This window comes from Ixodes scapularis, unplaced genomic scaffold, assembly GCF_016920785.2.
Source record: "Ixodes scapularis isolate PalLabHiFi unplaced genomic scaffold, ASM1692078v2 PGA_scaffold0__279_contigs__length_252992795, whole genome shotgun sequence".
NCBI lineage: Eukaryota > Metazoa > Arthropoda > Arachnida > Ixodida > Ixodidae > Ixodes > Ixodes scapularis.
The window spans coordinates 98,931,393-98,956,759 of NW_024609835.1; the positions used below are offsets into that span (position 1 = coordinate 98,931,393).

Genomic DNA, 25,367 nt, shown 5'->3' on the forward strand with positions numbered 1-25,367 from the left:
ACAACCTAAATTAAAAGTTTCATCAACATTTGAAAGGTCTTACAGATCCCAGCACCTGTTCAGCACACAGGAGTGAAAGAACTTCTCAATACAGGGAAAAATAGAATTAAAGGAATGCTGACTTATGGACATCTTGCGACGTGATAACCTAATGAGTGTCTCCTCATAACAGGGTAATATATTCAACATGAAAGTCTACAGCAACTAAATACAAATTGAAACTCATCTGTGTTGAGTTTCACTTTGTAGTGAGCAAGGGCAGATGTGAAGTGTGAAGTTAGAGACAAATTTTTATCTTTAGACAACTTGACAAGGCTCTCCACCACATTTGACCTGAATATGTTAAAGGGAAGCTGAAGCACCTTTAAAAAAATCTGAGTTTGGAGCGGGCTTCTATAGCTTTTTATCCCGTGAATTACTTGGCATAAGTAAACATAAATCCCATTTATTTAAAAATATATGTGCAGCGATTGTCGCAAGGCGTGCGGCAGGCCCCTCTGCTGCCCGTTATCTGTCCAAAGCGTTGTGATGTCATCGTCGACATTCCCAAGCCAGCTAAGTGGCAAACAAGGGTCATGTGACCCCGCCGATAACGTCAATTTTGCTAGTTTTCCTCTCAACTCTCACACTGCTCGGCGTGCTGCAACGGGTGGGGCTACATCAAAATTTTATTTGGCGATTACAATGTTTTTTTCTAATAAGATAAAAATAAGCTTAAGAGACACAATTTTTAAGGTGCCTACTACATTAAAATTGGCAGTTTCTTTTTTCTTTCAAATTCAAGTTTTTTTTTTATCTTCCCTTTAAGAAAGAAGAATAGCAAGAAATATCAGAAAATATATGTTCTTAAACTTCTTTCAGAAATGTTAGAAGATACCAGATGATGCCAGGACACTGATTGACCCTTCATCACATGCACTCTCCCTATCATTCCATGCTTTTTGTGGTGAACAATCGCTCTCACCACTGCAACCACTCACTGACAAAATAAAAAAATAAAAAAAGTAGTCAGCACAATACCCAGTTAATGAGGGTAATTTCACAAAAACATTTTCCTTTATACAAATTATTATGGCATGATTTAAATTATGCATCCCAACACAGATATTTCTGACTGCAGTGTCCCTTTAAGAACGTGAAGGAAAAATCACAATATTGAATGAATAGCCCAAACACAAACAATTGTTAACATACAGAAAAGTCAAGGGTCAAAAAAATTACCGTTCAAAAACTACAGATCAAATTTCACGACCTGCTTGTTCTGTGTTCACGCTGTGAAGGAATGACAACAAACAAAGAAGCCAGTTGTTAAACTGGGAATCGTGCATGTTGGCTGGAGAACAAAATATTATCTGGCCCTTTATGGTTTGTGTAACATACCTTTGTAGCAGAGATGTCCAGGACATAATCTATTACCCTCATTCAAGAGGAAAAATCGTAGTCCGATATTCAAGAGTCAACTTATTTCATTAAAATTTACAAACTCACTGTTAGCCTCCAAGATGAACTTGCTAGAACCCTCATCATCCTTTGCCCCGACAGGGAGTACTAAGCCCACCTCGGTAGATCAGGAAACAGAGTACCTGACATGAACATGAGCATGCATCTGCTGAAGTGCTCTTCAATGCAAATGGCACCCTGTGAATGCATGCACAAAGGTAGCCTGCATTGTGGTGAGTGTGCCACGTTGTAAGTTCCAAGGCAGCCTTCATTTCGATCAATGCCCTGGGACACCCAAGGGAATACTGCAAGATTCGGTGCTTACCTTCCTGGCTTGTTGATGTATTTGTAGAGCCTGGCTTTGACCTCATCATAGGTGAGGAAAGCAACATAGCCTGGATGAGTAACTGCCAAAATCTGCCAATTTCTGAGAAGTGTTGACCAGGGCTGAAATAACCTTTGAAACAAAAATACAACACATTATAACACCCGCCAGTCATTAAAAAAAAAAGTTTCCCTCGATTTTAATTTTGCCTATACACAGAATTTTGTTTTACACAACAATTATTGGGTAAAAAGATTTGGGTAAGTTTAATGGAGACAGCAGGATCAGAAAATATTTTGGATTCAAGCAGAATACCTGGCAGATTTTCGTGCCTAAACTGGTACGGTGCTGGTGTTGTGTGTAATGCAAGTACTTATGGTCATAAAAAGCTACAGTTTGTGAGAAAGCAAACATCACTGACTAAGAATAAAACCGACTGACTAAACATAATAGACTAAAACCCTAAGACTAGGGAGAACGAGGGACGACACAGCACAAAAGCGTCAAGACTTCTGTCATCTCGTCATTCGTTCCCCCTAGTTTCTGGGTTTTAGTACATTATGCTCGACCACCACCAGCTCGCTTGCACCCCGACTTTCTGTTGATTAACTGATGTGTGCCAGTTTTGCTTACCTTCCAGCAGAACACCAAAAGTAGAATATGGAATCAAAAACTACTGGATGGTTCCATTTGAATTCAACCAAACTTGTTAAGAAAAAAAAAAGATGACTTCAGATTTTTTTTTTTTAATTGTATGTGGCAGATTTATATCTCCAATGAACAAAACTGTCCTTTGAGAAAATTGAAATTAGAAAGCTTCACAGGAAAGAAGTCCAAAGTGCCAGAAGGTGAAACGTGTAGAAAAAAATCTCAATTTGAGTTTTTCTCAATTTTGGTCATTGTTTTAAGACTATTGGCTTTACTAAAGTGGCTAATATATTTTAACACTGCAGGAAATGTTATGAACCATTTTTATCAATTAAAAGGTTCCTTTTAGGTTAAACAGTTATTTTCTTATAAAATAGCAAACTTGTTACCTGGAGCAATTTTGCCTTCAATTTGAATTGCTCGAGTAAGTGAATCATTAAAGATAATTACATGAAACAAGTTCAGTGCATAGCTATAAACATAAGCTATCTGTATACCTGCCAAGCTCAGAGAAATCTAATCTGGGAGAATTTCTTAGTGGGAGAGGGAAAGTGGGAGGGGTTTGCTGTTTGGAGAAGTAAGTATTGATAAAAAATGTACATGAAGACAACTTCATTACATTTATATTGCACTGCTCATGTAAGCGAGATACAGCTGGGCCTTGCTATCAATGCAGCTGTTCGTTGCAACGGCAAAGACTCCTTGCTTAAGTGTGGGGAGGGGGGCAATCTGCGTTTTCTGGGAGAATTTTCAGTCAATCGTACAATCATACAAATCGTTCAAAATTCGGGAGCCTCCAGGGTAATACGGGAGACTTGGCAGGTATGTATCTGGTGGTGTAACTTTTATCTTGGTATTGTTTACAAAATAAATGACATCTAGCTCCAAATTTGTTACAATTCCTCATTGTTAAGGTATGCAAGATAGATTTTCTCAAACAAGCATTTTTTTTTATTTTCTTCAAACCTTTTTTTTTTTTTTTTATGGCACTTAAGGTTTAGAATTACTGGATATAACTCTTGGGTGCAATATATTTGTTGTATTTCAGGGACAACCAAATAAATAAGCCCATTTTAGGCCTGTCACTCAACCCTCGGTTCAACTATGCTGGCTTCACCACACAGCTACTGGCGGTTTCAATAATAAGATTTTTCTTAAAGCCATTTTACCATGACTGATTTAGTTGTTTATACGCTCGTAGCAACTCTTGGAATATATGAGGGACGTTACCGAGGGCTAAAATAAACCATTCACGTTAACAGTAATGCCACCTGCAGTCTGAGCGCAAGGCGAGCCAGCGTTTCAAGCCCTGGCAGGTGAGTGCTTTTATAACAATTGATGGAGGACAGCAATTGTTGGTTAAAGGGACAAGTACAAAATCAGAGAGACAAACTTAAAAGAGATAGCTGCTTTGGTCTGCTGCTTGCGTGCTGTGCTGCCCCCCCCACTGCGGCAGCTGTCAATAATTGCAGTGGTTATATCTGCAGATATATTGGGACCCCTGCGCAAACAGACAAATATGATTGCATGCATGCATGAGATCCCCACGAAAATGTCGGAGGTCACCTCTGTCAGCCTTTCCTTCTAAACAACCTTGGCTCAAAGGACCCAGAAAAGCTTTGCGCACTGAGGGGGGCCAAGCTTGAGTCCTTTGGTGAGAGAAGGATGGCTGGGGACGGTGCACGGGTATTCGTAACTCCGGCAACCTACTATAAGGGTTGCCACAATCGGGCAAATACGGCAGTTTAAAACAGCTCATGCTGTGCCATGTGCCCGCACAACGCACAGGTTTCAGCAGGCAAGCATCGAACTCAAAATGGCTTGCCCCATTTTTTATTCAATATATTTCAAACCTGCGGCAACGTGTTGGCATATGCAAACTTGTAGAGGCTTAACACTTGTTTGGCAAAGCGATAGAAGGACTGCCTACTTTTCTTATATAATGCTAATGACCGTTGCATAGGTTGCATAGCGCATAATGCCTGGTTCATGCGGATGCATAGGTTGCATTCAGAGGGACCTGGGCAACACGCCGATACGACAGTAACGACGAAGTCACGGGGCAACTGCTCCATTGGGCCAACCGCCGACAACAGGTAATCAAAGAAGCCGCAAGAGATGAGCAGAAATCCCGAAGGGCCTGTTTGGTCCATCCAGTTCAGTGTTTTCCCGCTAGGTGCTGTCCGTTTTGCCGGAATCGCAGGTACAGTCTCGGTTGGAGGCACAAGGTCAGCAAAGCTTATTGCATGACGAACTCTGTGATTATCATCTTTACCTCTCGCGCTAATCCAAAGGGACCAGTGTTTGCGTTTTCAGTTAACAACAAGGTGCGAATTACAAGATGAATGTTGACGCAAAAACTAACAGCTTTTCTTTCTCCCCATTTCGAAGACGACTCCTTTTGAGGGAAGACTCTACTTTTGAAGAACAACTCTATGTAGCTGTAAGGTGCAAGGGAACTGTTGTTGCCAATAAAATAGTGTTCTAAGCAATTTAGAGCAATATATATAGTCTTTCTGATTAATTCAACTGTGCAAGCAAAATACAACCAGATAGTCAAGTCTCTCGGTACAGTGTTGGCAGCAGCTCTAGGGCTTATTGGAAGTTCTACGTCATTCCTACAAGCTTCGCTCCTGTTTGTGTTTCATAGTATAGGGGTTGGCCACAAGCTTCCTCTAGCCATGGAATATTAAAGCAAAATAGGAATGCAATAAAAATTTGCTTACCGTTATTTTTGCTATCTGCGACAGCTTTTGCAATAATATTTAAAGGGGTAGTGCAACGATCTTAATGTTGAAAGAATTGACTGTTTGCATTGTTTATATTGTTCATGCAAGCCCAAGTGACAAAAAATGTGTAACCTTTCCCCAAAAAACTGCTATTCTGCTGCATAATTGCAAAGCAAAAAACAAATTATTTGCCAATCTCCAGCCGCCTGTGGCAGTTACGGGACCCAAAATGACAGCGTCTCTGGGAGATATGCAGAAGTTCACAAAACCTGTCCCCCTCCGCTGCTACACTCGCTGTCAGCCCCGTGGCGAATCATCTTTTGTGTCGATCTCTCGCCGCTACCTTCGACGAGGCTAATCCTTTAAAGTCGACAATCGTGGAGGAAGCGGCTGGGTCTCTGAAGAGAGGACCCAAGGGGAAACCACGTGAACCCCCAGAGACGTTACTCGAAGTCGGCGTGGAGAGTTGAGAGGCCTTCGATTTGTTTCATTTTTTTAAAAAATAAGAACTAGCGCTCGCAAGAAATTGTGGTTTTCAGTTTTTCGTTCCATAGGTGACGCAGATTAATTTCCGCAGTTAATTGGCCAAAGTTTGAAAACTGTTGCATCACCCCTTTAAAGGGCTGCATTTATCGCAGCAACTGGGCTATCATACATCATATAACCTGTATATGCAAGATTACTTAAGCGAGGTGTGCTCAGCAATTTTTTCCAGTAAGAACAGTAGCCTGCCAGGGCTTGAAACATAATATCTGGCTTGCCCTGTTCTCAGACTGCAGGTGGCATTACAGTTAACATGAATGGTTTATTTTATCCCTCTGTAACACCCCTCGAATATTTCAGGGGTTGCTATGAGCATATAAGACAGCAAATAAATCATGGCAAAGTAGGTAGCTTCCAAAAATACTACTATTATTGAGGCTGCCAGTAGCATCGTAGTAAAGCCAGCATAGCTCAACCAAGGATTGAGTGACAGGCTTAAAATTGGTTAATTTAATTGGTTGCCCAGGAATAGAACCAAGAACATTACACCCAAGACTTATATCTAGGGCTCCATGTGTTTTTGGATAAATCCGAAAAACTCCGGCAGCAAAATGCCAAGCCCACCTCTATCAAAAAAAACTCCTCCTTATGAAAAGCCTGAATGGTATAATCTAACCTCAAAACTGGAACAATTGCTAGCGTAATCACAAACTTTGATTTTTTTTTGTCGCGACCCAGAAACATTCAACTATTCTCCTGAACTGACAGCGACAGTATACACTTCTGTGTTAATCATCCGAGGTTAGAAAAGAGACAGCAGTGTGCTCACTTCAGGACCGCTGATCCAGGGACTAATGTCAAGTATCTTCTGATCTGATGTCATTGTGTATATTCAGAATTTAAGAAATTTTACTGGCAAGCACTTTTTAAATTTATAAGTTGTATTTAAAAAAAAAAAATCCCGTAGCTTTAGTTACAATAATACAAAGGTCAATCAAGGACGACGGGGACTTTTGGACTTCTATTTCTACATGAAAACGAAAAATCCGATAAGCATGAAACTATGTCAGGTTTTCAAAAAATTCCCTATACACGTCTAAGTACTGCTGCCATCGTTTTTGCAGCTCCCTGGTTCCTTTGACGTAAAAACAACTGGGTCACGTGATGCGTGACTGCAGTTGGACGACCATACCCATGCGATTCATTTGTCACCGCTATTGTCCTTTGCAAAAGTGTTGATGCCATTCATATACACTCGTTCGTGTCACTGTGTCTATTCCCCATACTGTGCTCTCAATCTTTCCAAATTTCCAGCTTATTTAACATTCTCCTTCATCAGAAATAAGAATATAAATCTGTGGCTGCGCAGCTACAGACACATTTTTTGCTGTTGTGATAGCTGGAGCTGCTTCACATAGGTCACATACGTCATTCAGAATGCGGGATATTCATGAAGATTCAATTAACATCTACCACAAGTTTCGTGATGCTACACTTGTTCAACAATTTCTTCATGGTGTAATACGCCAAAACAACAGGGACAAAAAACGAAGGGAGAACTAGACAGGACTCGGCGTAACTTTCAACTGAATTGTTTATTTGGATGACAGAATTTAAAAAAAAAAATCTATAAATAAAAGCAGATACAGTTGGCAGAACACCAAAGATATGGTCTAAAAACACACCCCCCTCAAATGCCAGCGTCATTGGTTCTTCAAATAGTAGAATTCTTTATCAGTCAAGGACAAAGAGGGAACGCTTATAGAAGTATTGTCGTGGTGGGACCTAATCAGGAAGGCTTCGTGAATTTCTCTTGCTGTTTTTGTTTTGTAATGGCCCATGACACAGGTCTCACCAAAGATGGGGCTGCACTTTTCAGAGTTGGGCCCGCGATCGCAGCGGTCACAGTGGACCGCTAAGTGGCCAGATGGGGACTGCCTGATCGCCAACGCATGCTCTCTGACGCTATCATTAATGCACCTCCCCGTCTGGCCAACGTACACGTTACCACATGACAGGGGGATTTTGTACGTGACACTAGTGGCGCACTCGCGGAACTTAGTGACATGTTGTTTTTTGCACGACTCTTGTGGCACATCCGATTCCTCTCCTAATCTGCTTATCCTTTTACACAGTGAAGATAGTTTATTCGGTGCTGAAAAAAACGACTGGTATGTCAAAGCGATAGGCCACCCTCTTCAGATTGTGGGACATCTTGTGAATGTAAGGCAAGACAACAGGCCTACCTACCTTTTTGGGAGCCCTTTCGCACACTGCGCTGTTGTCTTTTTTCATCATTTTTGCTAAGGTCTCTGAAACATCTCGAAGAACATGACCGGGGTACCCTGCCTCTTCAAGTCCACTGAGTTGAGAATGAAAACTGTTTTTCATCCGGTGGGGGCACAATTTCTTTAGCGCGGCCCTTAGGCAAGATGAAGCAATGCCCCTCCTCACTAACTTGGAGTGTGCCGAGCTGAATGGCAACAAGAGGCCTACCTACCCAAGAGGGTAGGTAGGCCTCTTGTCTTGCCTTACATTCACAAGATGTCCTACAATCTGAAGAAGGTGACCACCGGAAAAGGTTGAGCACGTTGGTTACACATATTTAGGAGACACCAGCTGAACAACCCAAGCACACAAATGTAAGAAGGATGCCTTAGTTTAAAAATGAGAAAAAGAGGAAGAAGTGAAGCAAGCTAGGTATGATTGATCCTAGCCTGTCGATGAAGATGAAGTGTTTCATTAAATTTCAGTTGGTAGTCCAGCGGTTGAATGCGTCTCTCTCATCCTTCTTACATTTGTGTGCTTGGGTTGTTCAGCTGGTGTCTCCTAAATATCTGAAGAAGGTGGCCTATCGCTTTGACATACCAGTCGTTTTTTCAGCACCGAATAAACTATCTTCACTGTGTAAAAGGATAAGCAGATTAGGAGAGGAATCGGATGTGCCACAAGAGTCGTGCAAAAAACATGTCACTAAGTTCCGCGAGTGCGCCACTAGTGTCACATACAAAATCCCCCTGTCAGGTGGTAACGTGTACGTTGGCCAGACGGGGAGGTGCATTAATGATAGGGTCAGAGAGCATGCGTTGGCGATCAGGCAGTCCCCATCTGGCCACTTAGCGGTCCACTGTGACCGTTGCGATTGCGGGCCCAACTCTAACAAGTGCAGCCCCATCTTTGGTGAGACCTGTGTCATGGGCCATTACAAAACAAAAACAGCAAGAGAAATTCACGAAGACTTCCTGATTAGGTGCCACCACGACAATACTTGTATAAGCGCACCGTCTTTGTCCTTGACTGATAAAGAATTCTACTATTTGAAGAACCAATGACGCTGGCATTTGAGGGGGGTGTGTTTTTAGACCATATCTTTGGTGTTCTGCCAACTGTATCTGCTTTTATTTATAGATTTTTTTTTTAAATTCTGTCATCCAAATAAACAATTCAGTTGAAAGTTACGCCGCGTCCTGTCTAGTTCTCCCTTCGTTTTTTGTCCCTGTTGTTTTGGCGTATTACACCATGATGCAAAACCAACTAGCCCAGCTAGCCATCCTTAAACAATTTCTTACGGATAGAGGTCTCAGTCAACCTTGAACGACCTTTGTAGTATGCTAGCTTTTAAGTACAGACTCATGATAATGCAATGAATGCAAAGGTGCAAGCGAGCTGGACAAGAATAACAATAATCCCTGGAGAAGGGGAACAAGGGGGACAAAGGACAGCACAAATCTCCAAACACAGTTAGTTGACTGGTGCGCGACTAAAACTAGCTGTGCTTGGAGATCTGTGCTTGTCCTTTGTACCCCTTGTTCCCCTTCTCCAGGGATTATAATGATTGTCACAGACTCATGTCATTCAAATCTAAGAAGGAAGTGTGAAAGGTTATTCATGAGGGCAAGGTTAGTCATGAGATAACCTCACACTACTAAACTGAACAGTAAAGAGCATCGAGGCAATACAGTCAACAAAGATCAATGCGGCCAGAGCAACTTGTTTCAAAGGGAATTCTCACCTTGTGAACACATCAAACTCGAAATTTGAAATAAAGTCATTGCATGTGAGGTCTATGGTGGACTTGAGTGCCATGGCCTCCAGTCCTGAGCTGATGGGGTGGACGTCGTGAAGCGTTTGCCGAAACACTCGCCACGCTACGACCGTCCTGGGCAGAAATTAAGGTTACACATCAGACATGCAACTTAAATCCCCCAAAACATTCTCTTGAAATTTTGAAAATCACTGAAAATTATAGACATATAGCCATGCTACGTAACACAAAGTGCCATGTAACTTGTCACAGTCTCTTTTCAAGACCTCAAGATATATCAACTGGCCCAAATAACCAAACTGTTGATGTTTTCTCCGCTGAAAAATTTGTTGAATCAGGGAAGGAGTTCAGATCAGAAACCCGTTTTGTCATTATTCTCAGACAATGTGTGATGCACAGAGATGCACACAACACTGAATAATACTGTAATTTCCCTTTAATGGTGCAGTGTACTGCAACCAGCAGACTGAGCAACAAAAGCAAGGGGTAGATATGCTATGTCGGAGAAATAGAAAAGAAAAAGCGAGACATCCATTCATAAACAATTTATGAAATTTAGTAGCATTACAGTTACCTTTTATGACACTGAAAGCTATACAAAATAAAAAATTTCCCCCCAAAACCTTATTTTTTTTTCTTATGTTGATGGCAAGGTATAGACCATCGACGAGAGTTTTTGGGTGCTGGTCTTCCGATAAGCGGTTAATAACATCAACAGGCCAGTCTTCCTCTGTCTTGTTACACAACTGCCCTGTGGACCCTGTACCATGTCCTTTCCAAATAAAAGTACAAAGCATGACACTCTTAATGCAAACAGAACTTGGTTGCTTTTTCACATTTTTTTTTCAGATGTGCTATTAACAAACCTCAAATTTTAGTCCAAGTTACTTATTTAGATTAGCACATACCACCATCAATTTTGTTAATAAGTCTTTATTTGTAAAAAAAAAAAAAAAAAGACACCGAAAAAAGGGAAATCATTTGTTCGTGCTAATCATGTCACACCCTGTACATGTTATCATAAAATTCTACCCTAACAGCGAAAAGTAGAAGAAAAAAAAAATGAAAGCCGTTTACAATTCCCTGTAACGCCGGTTGGAGCGCAGCTCTTGAGGAGGGGGATGGAAGCGTACCGAGGGACAGGTTACTCCTTAAGGTCACGTGACCTCATGGGAGGTCGGGTGACGTCAAGGGGGTCACATGACCTCGGAGGAGGGGGTCACGTGACCTCAGGCGGCCACATGACCTCAGGGGGCCACGTGACCTCAGGGGTCACGTAACCTTAGGGGGTCAGGGACCTCAGGGGTCACGTGACCTTGACGATGACGATGCGGATGCCAATGACGTCATCAGTGATGTCACTGATGACGTCATCAGTGATGATGACGATGACGATGCGGATGCGCCTTGGGATCCTTCGGGAGGACCTCGGGTTCCTTCGGAAGTTGCATGCAACCTGTTGCATGCAACTCCCGAAGGAACCCGAGGTCCTCCCGATGGAATCCGAGGTCCTCCCGAAGGACCTTGTTCCTTCGGGACGACCTCGAGTTCCTTTGGGAGTCCTCGGGTCCCTTCGGAAAAATTTACCCATAATGCACCGCGTGGTTACGCCGACGGCGACGGTGACGCCGCTGAAGCCGGAAACGGGCGCCTAAGAGCTGCGTTCTAAAAAAATTATGCATGATCAAAGAAGCTTTATAGCATATTGTAGTGCCAACACGAAAGATGTGAGGCTAACATCTGACATCCCAAACACAACATAGAAAAAGAAGAATATTTAGTATGTCTGGTGCAGTAGACCATATGCGAAATTGTTTGAATGTCTGGCAACACTTTGTGCGCTGCCATATTTGTTGCATTGAGATTCCTCTACTGTTTGTCCATTTCTTAGCCTTGTTAATAACAATAGAGGCCTACTGCTCACCGTCATCGATCCTCACCCACATTTGCAAGCTAAGGATTAGTATTGTTTTACACCCTCGCACATGTACGTGCTCGTTGCCCCCCGGTTGCTGGTTTCTCGCTGCAACCAGCATGGTGGACATACACTTGAGCTCAAAATTCGGCTTTTGTGTGCCGGGAACGGAACAGGCGTGGGCGCTTCTGGGAATGAAGGATTCTTCAGAACTACGCTTTCGCGCCCCGGACTTTGACAGTGCCGGCGCCAACTGGTGAGACGGAGCACATTCTTCGGCCACCCCACTATACTCGTTTTCACCTCAAGAAAAAAGGATGTTTTGCGCATTGTTCATACGCCGGGCAAAGTAGTTCTTACAAGATTTGGTTGTCGGAGGAAGGTGGGATGCTTTTGGCATTTGAAACGTATACGTCTTGATTAGATAACACATATCTAATCTAAAATGCACCTACATATGTATTAATTCCCCTCATAAAAAAGAAAAGTAGTAATGCTCTGCGAGGAGCCGGACTTTTTTTACTACGGTTCTTGAGGTGAAAAGGGGTATAGATGACGCTATGAATTTCGCATAGTCTATTGTTTATTGTGCAGATATTTTCATGTTCTAAGAATTGCCTCTTGTCTTACAAGTTGGGCTCCACTGTTGGAGCTTATCTGCAGAGAAACTTGGTGCATGCTCTTCAGAGTTTATTTTTTATAGGCAATTCAGTGTTTATTAGAGTTTAGTTTTGTTAAATTTGCTATTCCCTTACAATCTGCATTTATTGGAGTTCAGTTTCGTTGTTTTCCCAAAATCTCCATAATTATGAATAAAAAAAATAACATCCACATGCAAACATATGAAAGTGCATAGGGCGGCGCAGATTGCGGTGTCGTCGTACACCTAGTTCGGCGTTATCGGATGATATCTCGGCTTTAAGCATGGCGCTGAAATCTGTGCTAAAAGAATCTAAACGCAAGTTTTATAACGTGACAATGCAAAAGTTTATCCGTGAGTCACCGCAAAAGTTTTGGAGGCATTTGGCACCAGCTAGGAAGTCAGTTTCCGAGATCAAAACGGAGCAAGGAATTATAAATGACAAGCGAGAGATTGCAGTTCAATTCAACGAGTTCTTTGCAAGCGTCTTCACAAAAGACGATAAGCAGTCTGTAGATTTTAGATCACCAGCTCAAATTCCACGGGCTGATGATGACCTGCAACTGTCAGTTGAGGGTATTTTGGCTCTGTTGCTTGACTTAAAAACTTCCAAATCCATGGGGCCGGACGAAATTCCAAATTCTTTTCTAAAGCGATGCAGAGTGGACGGCAATGTATCTGCACTTAATTTTTAATAAGTCGATTATGACTAGCACTGTACCCTATGACTGGAAACTCAGTAAGATAATTCCAATACTGAAAAGTGGAGATGCTATGTCAGTATGCAATTATAGACCTATCGCGCTAACGTCTACATCGTGCAAAGTTCTTGAGCATATTGTTTCTAAACATATCCGGCAATTTCTTTTATCGGATAACGTTCTCAGCCAGTACCAGCACGGTTTCCGCAAGGGGCTGTCAACGGTCACGCAATTAGTAGAAACCATGCATTATTTTTGTGAGGTATCGGATCGTAAGGGACAAACAGACATCATATTTTTAGACTTTAAGAAGGCGTTCGACAAAGTTAATCATAGAAAGCTTTTAATTAAATTGATTTCCATCTTGGGAGATAATAAGATTGTTCGGTGGATTGAGGCCTTTCTAAATGATCGTCGACAGTTTGTAAGTATTGATGGGGTTAGCTCGGACGAATGTGATGTGAACTCGGGTGTTCCACAGGGTTCTGTCCTGGGTCCCCTGCTGTTTTTGGTTTTTGTTAATGACCTTATCCAAGATTCACCTGTAAAAGCCAGATTATTTGCCGACGATTGTATTATTTATACTGAAGTGATGTCCGTTAATGATCAAATTATGCTAAACGAATATTTGTCTCAGATCAATGAATGGTGTGTTAAGTGGCAAATGTCGATAAACTTAGACAAGACAGTATGTATGACGATCACTCATAAACGACAGCCGTTAGAGTATATGTATATGCTGCAAGGAAAAGCCTTAAGCCGAGTGTCAGAGTTTAGATACCTTGGTCTTACAATGGCCTCAAACCTAAGTTGGACTCCGCACGTTAGCAATATAATCGGAAAAGCTAACAAAAGATTAGGGTACATCAGGCGCACTCTTAAACTCGCTTCCCCAGAAACAAAACTCACACCATACAAGATGCTAATAAGGCCTTTATTAGAATACGCATGTGAAGTCTGGGACCCGCATGTTAAATATCTTATATCAAATCTGGAGCAAGTTCAACGGCGTGCGTTACGTTTTGTTTTTTCTAGCTATAGACGGCTGGACTCTGTGTCACCTCTTTATAAAAGGGCAAATCTACCCCTCCTTCAGGTGCGGAGGAAGCAGAAGCGGCTTAACCTTTTTTTTAACATAATGAATAACTTGGTTCTAGTAAATAAGCAACAGTATATTAAGGAGAGCATGTCGCGTATAACCCGCAGCAAGCATGCTCGGTATGTGGAAGAGCGGAAGTTTTCTAAGGACTGTTTTAGGTATTCGTTCTTCTTACAAACAGCGCGAGACTGGAACAAGCTACCCGCACATGTTGTTACCGCTGAAACTCGAGAAGAGTTTAGTTCCCTTATTTCAGAGATTTCTGACAGCAGTACCTAGAGTTGTCATTTCATCATTGTGTTAAATTCGTGTTATTAATCTGTGGATTTTGAGCGAGTGTATTTTTTTGTGTTGTAAAAAATCCACTCCTATCTTGGTCCTGTGTAGGACCGATAGTATTTCAAATAAATAAATAAATAAATAAATAAATAAACATTTTTGACCGTGAGCAATATTTACTACAAATATGTCACCATAGCTACCGCCGATTTCGGCAATTCTCATCTTACATTTCCAAACCAATTTTCAGAGCTTCATGCTTGGACTGCCTGACACTGCTAATATTTTATCCACCTGTGCATGCTGGTGGGCGAGCCCGCTGACATGCCTTTGGGTTCTGCCACTAGGTGTCGATTTCGCAGAGGCCCCCAAAAGAAAAGAAAACGTGCCCCACTCTTTGTAGATACCCATAGGAGAGAGTTCACTCGAAACTGAACTGAAATAGTGGCTACTGCAACGCTTCATCGGTTTCTGTCGCGACCCAGAAGTACAGCAACAATGACTGGTGGCCTGAACAGAAGCCGACAATGAGCTCCCCTTTTCATGAATCATCCGAGGTCTGAGAGGAGACTGAAGTGGTCTCTCTACAGAACCGATTCTAACGTGGCTCTCTAGTGTGACTGATGTGAAGCGCACCAGCCTTCCTTTTGTGTGTGATCTCGGATAGCCGAGTTATTTGCATGAACCTGACACAAGGAAACTTTTACCTGCGAACTTGTATTGGGGGTTTTATCCAGAACCACAGAACCCTGTTTATAAGCCCCAGATAGTACATGATCAACTAGTAGTATAATAAAAGAAGCCCTACAGATTGTAGACATGATAAAAGAGTAGCGCATAAAAGACGGGACACAGAAGAAACAAAACATACGCTACTCTTTTATCATGTCTGTCAACAACCAACTAGTCTGTCAATCCACTATTTTGAGCTATAGATTGTAGGATACAAAAGAGCTTTGTGTCAAAACAGAACAAAACTTGAAATCAAACTTGGGGATGTAGCACAGTCTGCTCCACCCCTGGAGGCAAAAATAAGATGTGCAGAGGTCTCCTGCAACTTCGCCTCAGGTGAAGGTGAAGACGAATAAAAGATTAAAAAGAGGCAAAATTTGGCTTTCTGTTGCCTTTTGCCACGAGCAAGACACGGTGATCCCCCAGCAAATTTTGTTAATGATCCACGGTTGCCAGAGCTACAGGTCAGGTTCAGTGTTTGTCCTTCGGGCACCGAAATAGAACAAAAGCAAGCAGAGGGGAGCCAAAACAAGTGTGTTCAAAATAAAGCACGGGCTCCTGTGTTGTCTTTCTGCCCCTTGTCCATGTGCCAATAAACGGCGAGGCAGTGGGCAACCCGAGACGCGAGAGCGGTTTGCTCATTCGGGACTCCCCCTTTCTCCTCGCGAAAGAGGGAAGAGGGACGGGCGTAGGAGGAGGCTGCAGCGGAGAGGATGTGATGTCACACAGCGGAGTGAGGGACAGCAGGCGGGAAACGGGCGTTATATATGGAAACGCGGGGGTCGAAACCGCGGCTCGGAGGGCGACCCTCGGAGCTCCGCGCGGCTCTCTCTCCCATCCCGTGGCCCTCACATTGCTCAACATTTTCATTCACGTAGTTTCTCCGCTGGCGCGGAGCCAGGTAGCCGTTCGCTTTCACCGACGACGTATACGCTCCCGTACACAAGTTCTCTGTGATCACCGCGACCTCACATAGAGGCTGACGTTGCTCCTGTCACCGAGCCAGCGAGGCTCTCATCACCGCAGAATGCCGAATACTTCGACGGTTGGGACCTTGCCACCAAACAGCCTTGACAAAGCCGAACGCGCGTCTAAGCTGCGGGCGCGAATAAAACACGACGTGTGGAACTCGAATACGGCAACCAATACTCAAATAACGGCAATAAAACGCCCGGAAGAAAAAAAAAAGGAAATTAAACGTTAGTTTACAGAACTGGCTGCGTTAAAACATTACATTTCGTAGGATTTGAACCCGTGCAGCGAACTTAATAGTGCCTGGATTTTGTGAACGTCCGATATTTAGTTTCAGTCTCCTAATATTGATTATAGCACGTCAAAACGGGGGTCATGAGACCTATGATAATACCTAATACAAGTGTGCTTACGAGAAATATTTAAATTATTTAACGGCGCGTGAAAAATTGATAACCTCGCTAGGCTATCTACGTGCTCGCTCCCGTATCCAAATAAACGAACAAAAAAAAAAGGGAAAAAAAAAAACAAACAGGTTAACACGTTTGATGGCCCCGACTCTTGAAAGTCTATTATTATTAGAGAAAGAGCTGCGTAGTACTTCAAAACACGGCCCTAGACTTTCCCGTAGCAGGACAGGCGCTCTGACCGACATGGTGGCTGTGGAAGAGCCATCACCCGACAGAGCCCATGTTTTCTTTGAACTTGGCCGCTTCCGTTCCGGGGGCGGATACGTCGATCGGGGCGACGGGTCTCCCCCCGCTCCTTCCATTAGGAACAACGCGTGAAACACGAGGAAGCAGGGCCAATTAACTGGAAACGTTTCCGGACACAAGCGCGCTGCTGCGCGGCTTGCGAGCTATCAGTGGATAACCCGAGCGGAGAAAAGGGAGGCTTCACGCGTGCGTCCGTCTCGCTCCTAAAATTCTTCAAGAACTCTCCGTACTCCGTGGACACTATAAATCATCGATTCCCTCGGTATAAAATGAAGGGAGTCCCGTACGAACACGTTCGGGTGGAAGAGCCACGATGGGCCAGGCAAAAAAAAGGATCGGGGCCAGCGCTCGCGTGGGGTGGGATGCGGAGAGAGCAGGCGGGCGGGCGGCGACCGCGGCCACTCACCGGTCTCCAAAAGCGTTCTTCCAGAACTCCGAGGCGTCACTTTTGGTTATCCTGAAGGTATCACCACAGAAGATGCCGTTGGGATAGATGGCTTTGAGTTCAGACAGCATATGACTAAAGACCAGGCTCAGCTTGGTCAGGTTCCTCCTGAAGTGCGAGGTCTCGTCGAACATCTTCTCTTTGCCCTCCTTGAAGAGCTTGATGGCCTGCTTGCACTTTCGGTTGAGGTTCTCGATGAACACCCGAAAGTACTCGTTCTCATTGAGCAGGTGCATCTTGTCTTCGTGCTTGCTGTAGATCACTCGTAGGTGCTGGTAGGTATCCGGCAGGATGTCCAGAATGAACGGCGGGCTGTTTTTGAGGTTCATGCGCGAGTGCTGGCACAGTTTCACCACCTTGTCCATCAGCTTCCAAGTCTTCTCTATAGTCCGTCGGTCGATCACAAACCTGGGAGGGGCCATGGCTTCCGAAAACGCACCGTGTATTCGACTAAACAAGGACGTAATGTTCATTGCCTGTAAATTTTTAGACCTACTGTTCACCGCCATCTTACATCGCCTGGCTATTCCAGAGGAGTGCAACTTCCTATACCGCCCATGGAACGCAAATTGGAAGACCCTGGGAGGCCGCAGCGCCATTTGAATCCCCTGGTATCTGGTGGCTGTACTAAAATCAACATGGCGGCACAGCGAAACCAAAACCGAAACTGCACGGCAGCGCCATTGTGCTTGGATGGATGGGCGGTAGCTTGCGCCACCTACAGTTAAAAATATATATATTGTAGCTTTTTTTTTTTTTTTTTTTTGCCCGGTTTGCGCGTTGCTTTGCTAGGCTTCTGCTGCTTTGTGGCTGGTTTTCGCATTTCAATGCTGGTTAATGTGCGTTGAAACGCACACAAGCCAGCACTGAAAAGCGAGACCAGCAGCAAAGCAGCAGAAACCTAGCAAAGCAACGAAAGTGACACATACACAAAAAATATGCAATGCTTGTCCTTTTACGTTCATTTTTATTCAGCAGACAGTAGAAAATACAGACGAAATTTCTCTGTTTTGCACACGAGAAACAAAGAAATGAACAACAAAACGGGATAAAACGTTAAGGTTACGTGCGACGAAGGTGATGATATGCGTCCTTGCAAATTTGATTATATAAGTAAGCATATAAGTAAAGACCGACGACGGTGTCTTAATTGCAACTAAAGGAAACTAAGCAATGATTACCAAGAAAAACAGCTCAGCTCTTTGGTATTGAGTCTTCATCGAGAACCTGCCCATTCGTTTTTAATATTATCACTTAAATTTAGGAGTGAGTCACTGCTAAACGAAACGGGAAACCAGAGCGGATCGCTCTATCGCTCATCCTCAGTTACAGTAATCGAAAAAATATTTAGGCTCATATTTTCACTCCTCGCGAACAGACGCGTGAATCGCTGACAACGGTGCCAAATAAACAGCTCACAGCAAAAAGTTTGCCATCTTTTAAAGTGAGCATATGTGCTCGATCTTGATATGACAAAGTCTACACGGAAGTCTCCAGTAATTTGACAATGACAGATTTCTCGCGGCGAGTGAAGAGCAATCCTGAACAATGATAGGATTTGGTTTTGTGATTGGAAACCATTGTAGCTATTGCCAAAATCAAACAATTAATACTCACTACCACTGCGACAGTTAGGTTTTGTTGCAAACATCTAATCAGAAACTTAGGCAAGAGAAGACCAAAAGAGCGTACCGCACGTCCATTCGAACTCGAAACCATTGATATCCCGGCTTTCGGCAGTCATTGTTTCCCCACTTGGCACATCAGGTTGTGTGTTGATGACAAAAATCTATGCTTGATCACATTACACCAACAACAAGTTCCCACGAAAAAGAAAAGATAGCCGCGCGCGCACGAACGCGGGACGAATCTCACGCCGCGACGCACTCCCAGAAGCGAAACAACTCGCCGGCTCGCGTCCCTCGCGCGTTCTAACGGTCCACCGACTTCCCGGCGCCAGCGGCCAAGCGCATCTCGAGGCGCGAGGCGCGGGTTCGGAGAGAGAGAAAGCGCGCCCAGACACGTTGAAAGAGTGAAAGAGAAAGTTACAACAACAAGCTTCAAAGCCATTCACACCTTCAAAACAACTTCACCTTTATTTGGCATCATTAGATATATGAATCAATTTTATTTAAAATAAAATAACAAGTGCCAACAGCCGCTGGGAGCGCGGCAATCGGAAGCAGTTCGCCGGACCGGACAAACGTCATAAGTATACGCGGCGGGACGGAAGTAGCCGAGAGCTTCACCCCACTGGCTATTCACCCTGAACTACAGATACCCACAATGCAACACTCGAAAACGCGAAAATGACCTCCACTGCCTCCTCGCGTTTAAAAAAAAAACTTTATAGCTTATTACCATTAATATTGGCATTTAACAAATTAACTTACACTAAATATATTTTAAAATTTGTATAATTAAGTCTCACGTAAAAATACGTTAGAATAGCCGGTTCATTTTGCGTCGCCATTTTAGAACCCCCTTTACAAGATGGCCACTTCGGTGGATGTTGACGATACAAGCTGGTGAGCCGGGCGACGTTCTATTTTTATTGAATAGCAAATCTCTCCAATCGATCGATCACTTAAAACTAGAATTTATCATAGATAATATTTGTACGGATATTGTTGTCGCTGCTGCAGGTTTATTGTGTGACTGTACGGTTTATCTCTGCTCAGATTCACTCAGCGACTCCGCGTAATATTGGTAATTATTTTCCTATTGTTGCGTGCTGGAATGTGTGGAAAGATTAGACTTACCCCCGAAACGATCGTATCACCGTTTGTACGAATTTACCGAGCCTTGCGTTGTCAGCACCTTTATATTTTCTGGTGGTACAGCATACTGAAGTTATCAGCTGTCTTCTTTTTCTTTTTTTTTCTTTGGCTTGTTGAATTATTGAAAGTAGCTGCATCTTCTCTCATCGCTGAAATATATGGACTTTTTTTTTTTTTTTTTTTTTTTTTTTTTTTTTAGATATCGTAGATATTTCAACTTAATGTAGTCTTGGTCCTCCTAGCGCACGGTTCAGTTGTGATCAACAATATCTGCTTTTGATGACGTTTTGTAGTTTGTAGATAACTGGAACGCCACCCGTGAAAATAAATAAAAAGAGAAAAAACAAAAAAACAACAACGAATGTTTAGCATGTCAGATGTCAATCCTGCAGAATATGTGGCTTAAAATAGACGCAGACGTTCAGGTTCCACATGGTCGGTTCCATGCATCGGTATGAGCCGAAGCATACCGAAATGTTGAATGACGAGAGTGATTGTGGGCGTGACATTTCGCCTCGTGTGAACCCGAGGAGCACTCTTGAGATTGCCGCCTAGGTGTGGTGCTGCCGCTGTTGTTCATTGGCGCACTCAGATCGTTGGTATAACGTTTTCTCGGCATTTCCGAGGAGAGGGGGTGACTGCACGCTTAGCTTTAATCATCGCTCAAGATAGAGAGAAGGCACGCGTGCTAGTAACTTTGACTGCATTGCCGAAAAACGTTTGACCCCCAAGTTTAGGACATCTTATTTTTCTCCCTGTTTTTTTTTTCTTTTTCTTTCTAAGTGCTTGCCAGCTTGGCTTTTGACATGCTAGGCAGCTGCACTCGTAAATGCGCACTTGTAGTGACCGTTCTCGCGAATAGATAACTATTTTGGAAGGATCAACGGAGCAGTATGATGACCAAACAGTACAACAGAAAGGAAAACTATTAAATTACATTACCAGTCCCCTTGTATGGGAACCTAACTAGAATCTAATGGGAGTTTTGGCCTCAAAAGTTTGAATATTTTATTGTCTTGATGTGCGTTTATTATTATATGGATTATTATGGTATATTTCAGTTTTCTCTGGGTTTGGTTTATTTTTGTGTGTACACAGCTCTACCCTGCTTCTGCCAGCAAAAGTCCATTAACCTATCTTTCACTTGAAGCGCTTCCATTGTAGTAATTTTTTTTTCTTCCCAGCTTTTTTTTTTTTTTTTTTTTTTTTTTTATGAATGGACACATTTCTTTTGTGTTTTCTCACTCAAGGATGCAGGAGCTGGAGACTGCTCTTCTTTCGGAATGTGACCTGAATACCCTTCGCCAGGTTTCCAAGATGAAACCTGTTCCAGAGTGCTTTCGCGCCTATGTTTGGAAGGTGAGGATGTTGCACTTGTCTCGTGTACTCCCCCCCTGCTTCCGTCAAACCAGTCAACTTGGCTTCTTTGGAGTGTTTTCTTTTGGACCGATAACGCTTGTTAAGATAAGCCGAGCTGAGGCCTGGTCAATTATTTCTCGTGCCAAGTGAACCGCACCGTGTCAGGTTCGGTTCGGAGACCTGTCACAAAGAAGGGCCAAATACCTGAGCTTCAGACATCCTAAACACCATATTCTGTCGAACTTTTTTTTTTTCTGCTGCTTTGTGTTTACTCACTTATAAATTTTAAGAAACATTCAATCCAGTTGCACATCTCCGTGTTACTTATACCGAGTGGTCCATCGAACCACAGTTAAAGTTTTCGGGTAAAGGCTATGCATCCCACAAGTAGGTACCGCGTTGGTCACTGTCAAGGTGCTTATTCATTGGGGTAGATAGCATTTATGATAATTAAATTTTTAATTAAATTTTATGATGTATGTTTTAATTTGTTAAATGAGCATCATTGAAGAAAGAAACCCTAGGTTAGTAGATTTAAAAAAGATTTGGAGAGCGTGCTTAATTTTTTTCAGTCCCAAACGTGCATCTGACTGTAATGCTTGCACGGTTTTTTCATTTCTTATCCACATTTTTATTCTGCAAGCCTTTAGTTTGTAGCACAAGTGGTAACTTTTACACACCATTGCTCTTCGCTTCCCACGCGCTCCCTTTCTTTAAAGCGTTTACTGATTTGGACGTTTTCTATGACACTTATTGGAACTATACATTTACTAACCAAAAAGTTGATTTTGTGGAACTAGGTAAGTACTTGATTATCCTAGATGCTACATACCTCACTAAATTGGCCCGTGTGCAGTCAATGATATGGATTTATTCGGTTTATCAGCGACACAAAGCTTTTCACAGCAAAAGTGTGGCCGATGCTCAGTGAATCACCCAATGTCTTCTTATTTGTCTGCTTCTATCTGCATTTGAAACTTGAAAATAAAAATAGAATTAAGAGCTGAAGGAATTATTGCTTGTGTCATGCCCTGGAAGTCTTCCCAAAAACAATTGAGTACTGGTATCCTCTTTTTTTTTTGTTACTAAAGTGGCTATTTTATCTTTTCAGATAAGCCTTGGTGTCAAAGGTAAAGAAGTTGGTGACTGGGATGAAATTTATGACCTGGCTGAACAGTCCCTGATAAGGAAGGACTGCCAAGCACTTGTTGGTAGGACACTTTTTGCCCTGTTCACAGAGTTATCTAGCTTCCTGCTGTGCTTTATGTACACTAGGTGCATTTGATTTGATCTAAGTAGGACAGATCTCTCCATAGCATGATTAACTGACAGCAAGCTTATGACTTAATGTGGTGTAAGTTGACCACAAAAATTATGGGGAAACTTTATGATGTTACTGACCGTAGCGTAGCCAGGGGACGAGCTTATGTGGCTGCAGCCCCCCTCACCCCAAAAGATTTAGTATTGCATATACGAGCAAACACAACCGCTTCGCATTTGTGTTAGCATTGCCTGTTCCACACTGAATGTACGCAGAGCCCCAAACTGCTTGGCGAATGGCGGTGATTCGTATTTGCAGCTTCGAGAATGCAACGCTAATGCAAATGCACAGCGCTTGCGTTTGCTGTTATATGCAATGCTAAAACTCTAATATACTTATAGACCTTAACCTTCCCCCCTCCCCTCCTCCCCCACAAAAAAAAAAAAAAAAAATACTGACTATGGTTTTGTCTACTGGCATACATGGTATGATCAGTCACCACTTCATTACTTTTTGGGTGCGTGAGGAGGCTCTGATGTCTCATTCGAATATGTTGCATGTCATATACGCTAGTCCAAAACAGCTTCAAAAACCTTTACTGTACAAAATATTTTTTCAAGCTGTTTTAGAATAGCGTAGATGACATGCAACATCTTTGGTTCAAAGGGGTTTTCATTGCTTGGTAAAACATGCAGTGATAGTAGCATAGTTACATTGTACCATTCTGTAATATCCGCTTTCTATAATTGAGCATTATTTTGCCCATGGCAATATCTGTCTGTCAACAAACATGCCCCTAACCGCTGCCTGTGCTCCCATTGGAGGTCTTTTTTTATTTTGTGTTTGCATGATACCTAAGGAATGTTGACATGCTTTAAAACAAAATATATATTTCAGAACGTTTTGGCAATGATGACGAGGAAAAACTGTCGGTGCTGTGTGACCTTGAGTCTGTGTTGACACGATTCTGCAAGACAACTGGCTTCCGCTATGAAAGCACCAATGGCTGGATGGAAGTGCTGGAGCCCCTCATTGCTCTGCATCTATCAAAGACTGAACTGTTTTTTTGCCTCCATGCTCTGATCACCACCTACATCCCCAGGTGAGCCTGCCTCATTCTTTGTAAGGCATTAAAGTAAGAGCGGAAACATCTGCTGTCGCAACAACAACAGATAGAGGCTTTTTCCATTCATTCTGTACTCCGGCATATGCCGGCTAGCTTTCACAGCCCATTGGCTGCAGGTGTGTGTATAATCAGTCCTCATGCGCAACCTATGTGTTATCAGAGTCATTTCTGGTGTAGAAGCAGACGGATTTGACTCATTGTTTTGTAGAAATAACATAATTTTCAGTCTTCATAGGTCTTTCTAGTGTGTGTTTTTAGCATATTAAAGGCATATACAGGTACATACCTGAATCATGGTGGTATCACCCTTCGGGGACATAGAAAAGATTCTTTGAGGGGAAACAGAAAGTGTGTATCAAGAGACCATACTATAATAATACTAATTATATGAGTGTCAACATGCCTAAGCAAATGATAATCACAGTCCAATGTGCAGCTGCGAAAAAAAAAATCCTCTGTTTTTGTTTATTGCAGTTTTCTGTATACCTGTCTTAACCTGTCAGTTTGGAAATTAATTTATATTCCCACCTGTGATTTGTCCTGGGTTGGATTAATTGAACTTTGAAGCAGTTCAAAGGGTAGCTCTCCAAAACCAAAGTTTACTATCTATCAGAGTGTGGAATGAACTGGTACTGTGTCCTATTATTTGTGTGTGTTCAGATCAGATCAGATTTTATTTCCTCAAAGGTATCCCAATGGACCATTTGCAGTATTCCCAAGTGCCCCAGCCCCACTCAAGGAATCATGGGAATGGTGTTCCTTCAGCTCTCTAATGATTGCTAATTTTGAACCAACTCCATGGGTACACAGTTTTTGAGCGTAATTCGAGGTCACCCTGAACAAGCACCTGATATACCCCAAGGACCTATGATATCACTTCTAAAAAAGCTTGTCAACGTCAGCATTTTTGATACTGCACATGTGATCGACCTTTCAACCTGGCTGAGCTGCAGAAATCTTACAATATTATCATTCTCGTGATTGTTGTTTGAGTAGGAATTGCTTAAAAAGCCGATAATTCACAACAACAAAAACCAGGATTTAGCTCGGAGTCCACGGTGCTGTCTATAGCATTTTTAGCGTTTCTAACTTAATATCAGCATGATAATGATGTAAGAGATTTCTGCAGCCCATCCAGGTTGAAGGGTGGACAGCATGCGCAGTATCAAAAACGCTGACATTGAGGAGAAATTTTAAAAGCGATATGACAGGTCATTGGGGTATACCAGGCGCTTGTTCAGAGTGACTCCGAATTAGTCTCAAAGCCTGTGTGACCAAAAATGAGGTCGAAATTAGCGATCACTAAGGGGCTGAAAGAACACCGTTCCCATGTATCAGAGTAGCGATGTGGGCAAGTTGGTTCATGCTTAGAAATAATGGAAACAGCGCGCAAACGACAAGGACGGGAGGAAAAGGAGTACACAGGACGAGCGCTGTCAGCGCTCGTCCTGGTGTACTCCTTTTCCTCCCGTCCTTGTCGTTTGCGCGCTGTTTCCATTATTTCTAACCGTTCCCATGATTCTTTTAGCGCGGGCTGGGGCGCTTGGGGGATACAACAAATGGTCTATTGGGATACATTACATAAGGGGGTGGGGAATAAATACAACATTCAATACACAAAAGTAAAAGGTAAACAGCAAAACAAAACAAACAAAAAACCTTCAGTGATTAC

The 25,367-nt window shown here is 42.8% G+C and overlaps 2 protein-coding genes across 5 annotated transcripts in view; one reads left to right on the plus strand and one right to left on the minus strand.

The window, feature by feature from the left end:
• Nucleotides 1-17,703, minus strand: part of LOC8032556 (E3 ubiquitin-protein ligase CBL-B) — a 63,572-nt gene extending 45,869 nt beyond the window's left edge. The window contains exons 1-3 of the mRNA XM_002410233.5: nucleotides 17,131-17,703; nucleotides 9,638-9,784; nucleotides 1,766-1,897 (exon numbers count right to left, since the gene is read on the minus strand). Coding sequence (XP_002410277.2) covers nucleotides 1,766-1,897; nucleotides 9,638-9,784; nucleotides 17,131-17,678 — 827 coding nt within the window. The 5' untranslated portion in view covers nucleotides 17,679-17,703. The remainder of the gene's footprint in view (nucleotides 1-1,765; nucleotides 1,898-9,637; nucleotides 9,785-17,130) is intronic.
• Nucleotides 17,704-19,640: 1,937 nt separating this feature from the next.
• Nucleotides 19,641-25,367, plus strand: part of LOC8032552 (TBC1 domain family member 23) — a 59,202-nt gene continuing 53,475 nt past the window's right edge. Inside the window, exons 1-4 of one of the 4 annotated variants that reach the window (XM_040214566.2) lie at nucleotides 19,641-19,697; nucleotides 21,200-21,308; nucleotides 22,420-22,519; nucleotides 23,467-23,671. In XM_040214566.2, coding sequence (XP_040070500.1) covers nucleotides 19,663-19,697; nucleotides 21,200-21,308; nucleotides 22,420-22,519; nucleotides 23,467-23,671 — 449 coding nt within the window. In that variant the 5' untranslated portion in view covers nucleotides 19,641-19,662. Of the gene's footprint in view, nucleotides 19,698-19,855; nucleotides 19,879-20,492; nucleotides 20,549-21,199; nucleotides 21,309-22,419; nucleotides 22,520-23,466; nucleotides 23,672-25,367 lie in introns of those variants that run through there. The other 3 variants (XM_029972133.4, XM_029972135.4, XM_029972134.4) reach the window with 3 other exon arrangements.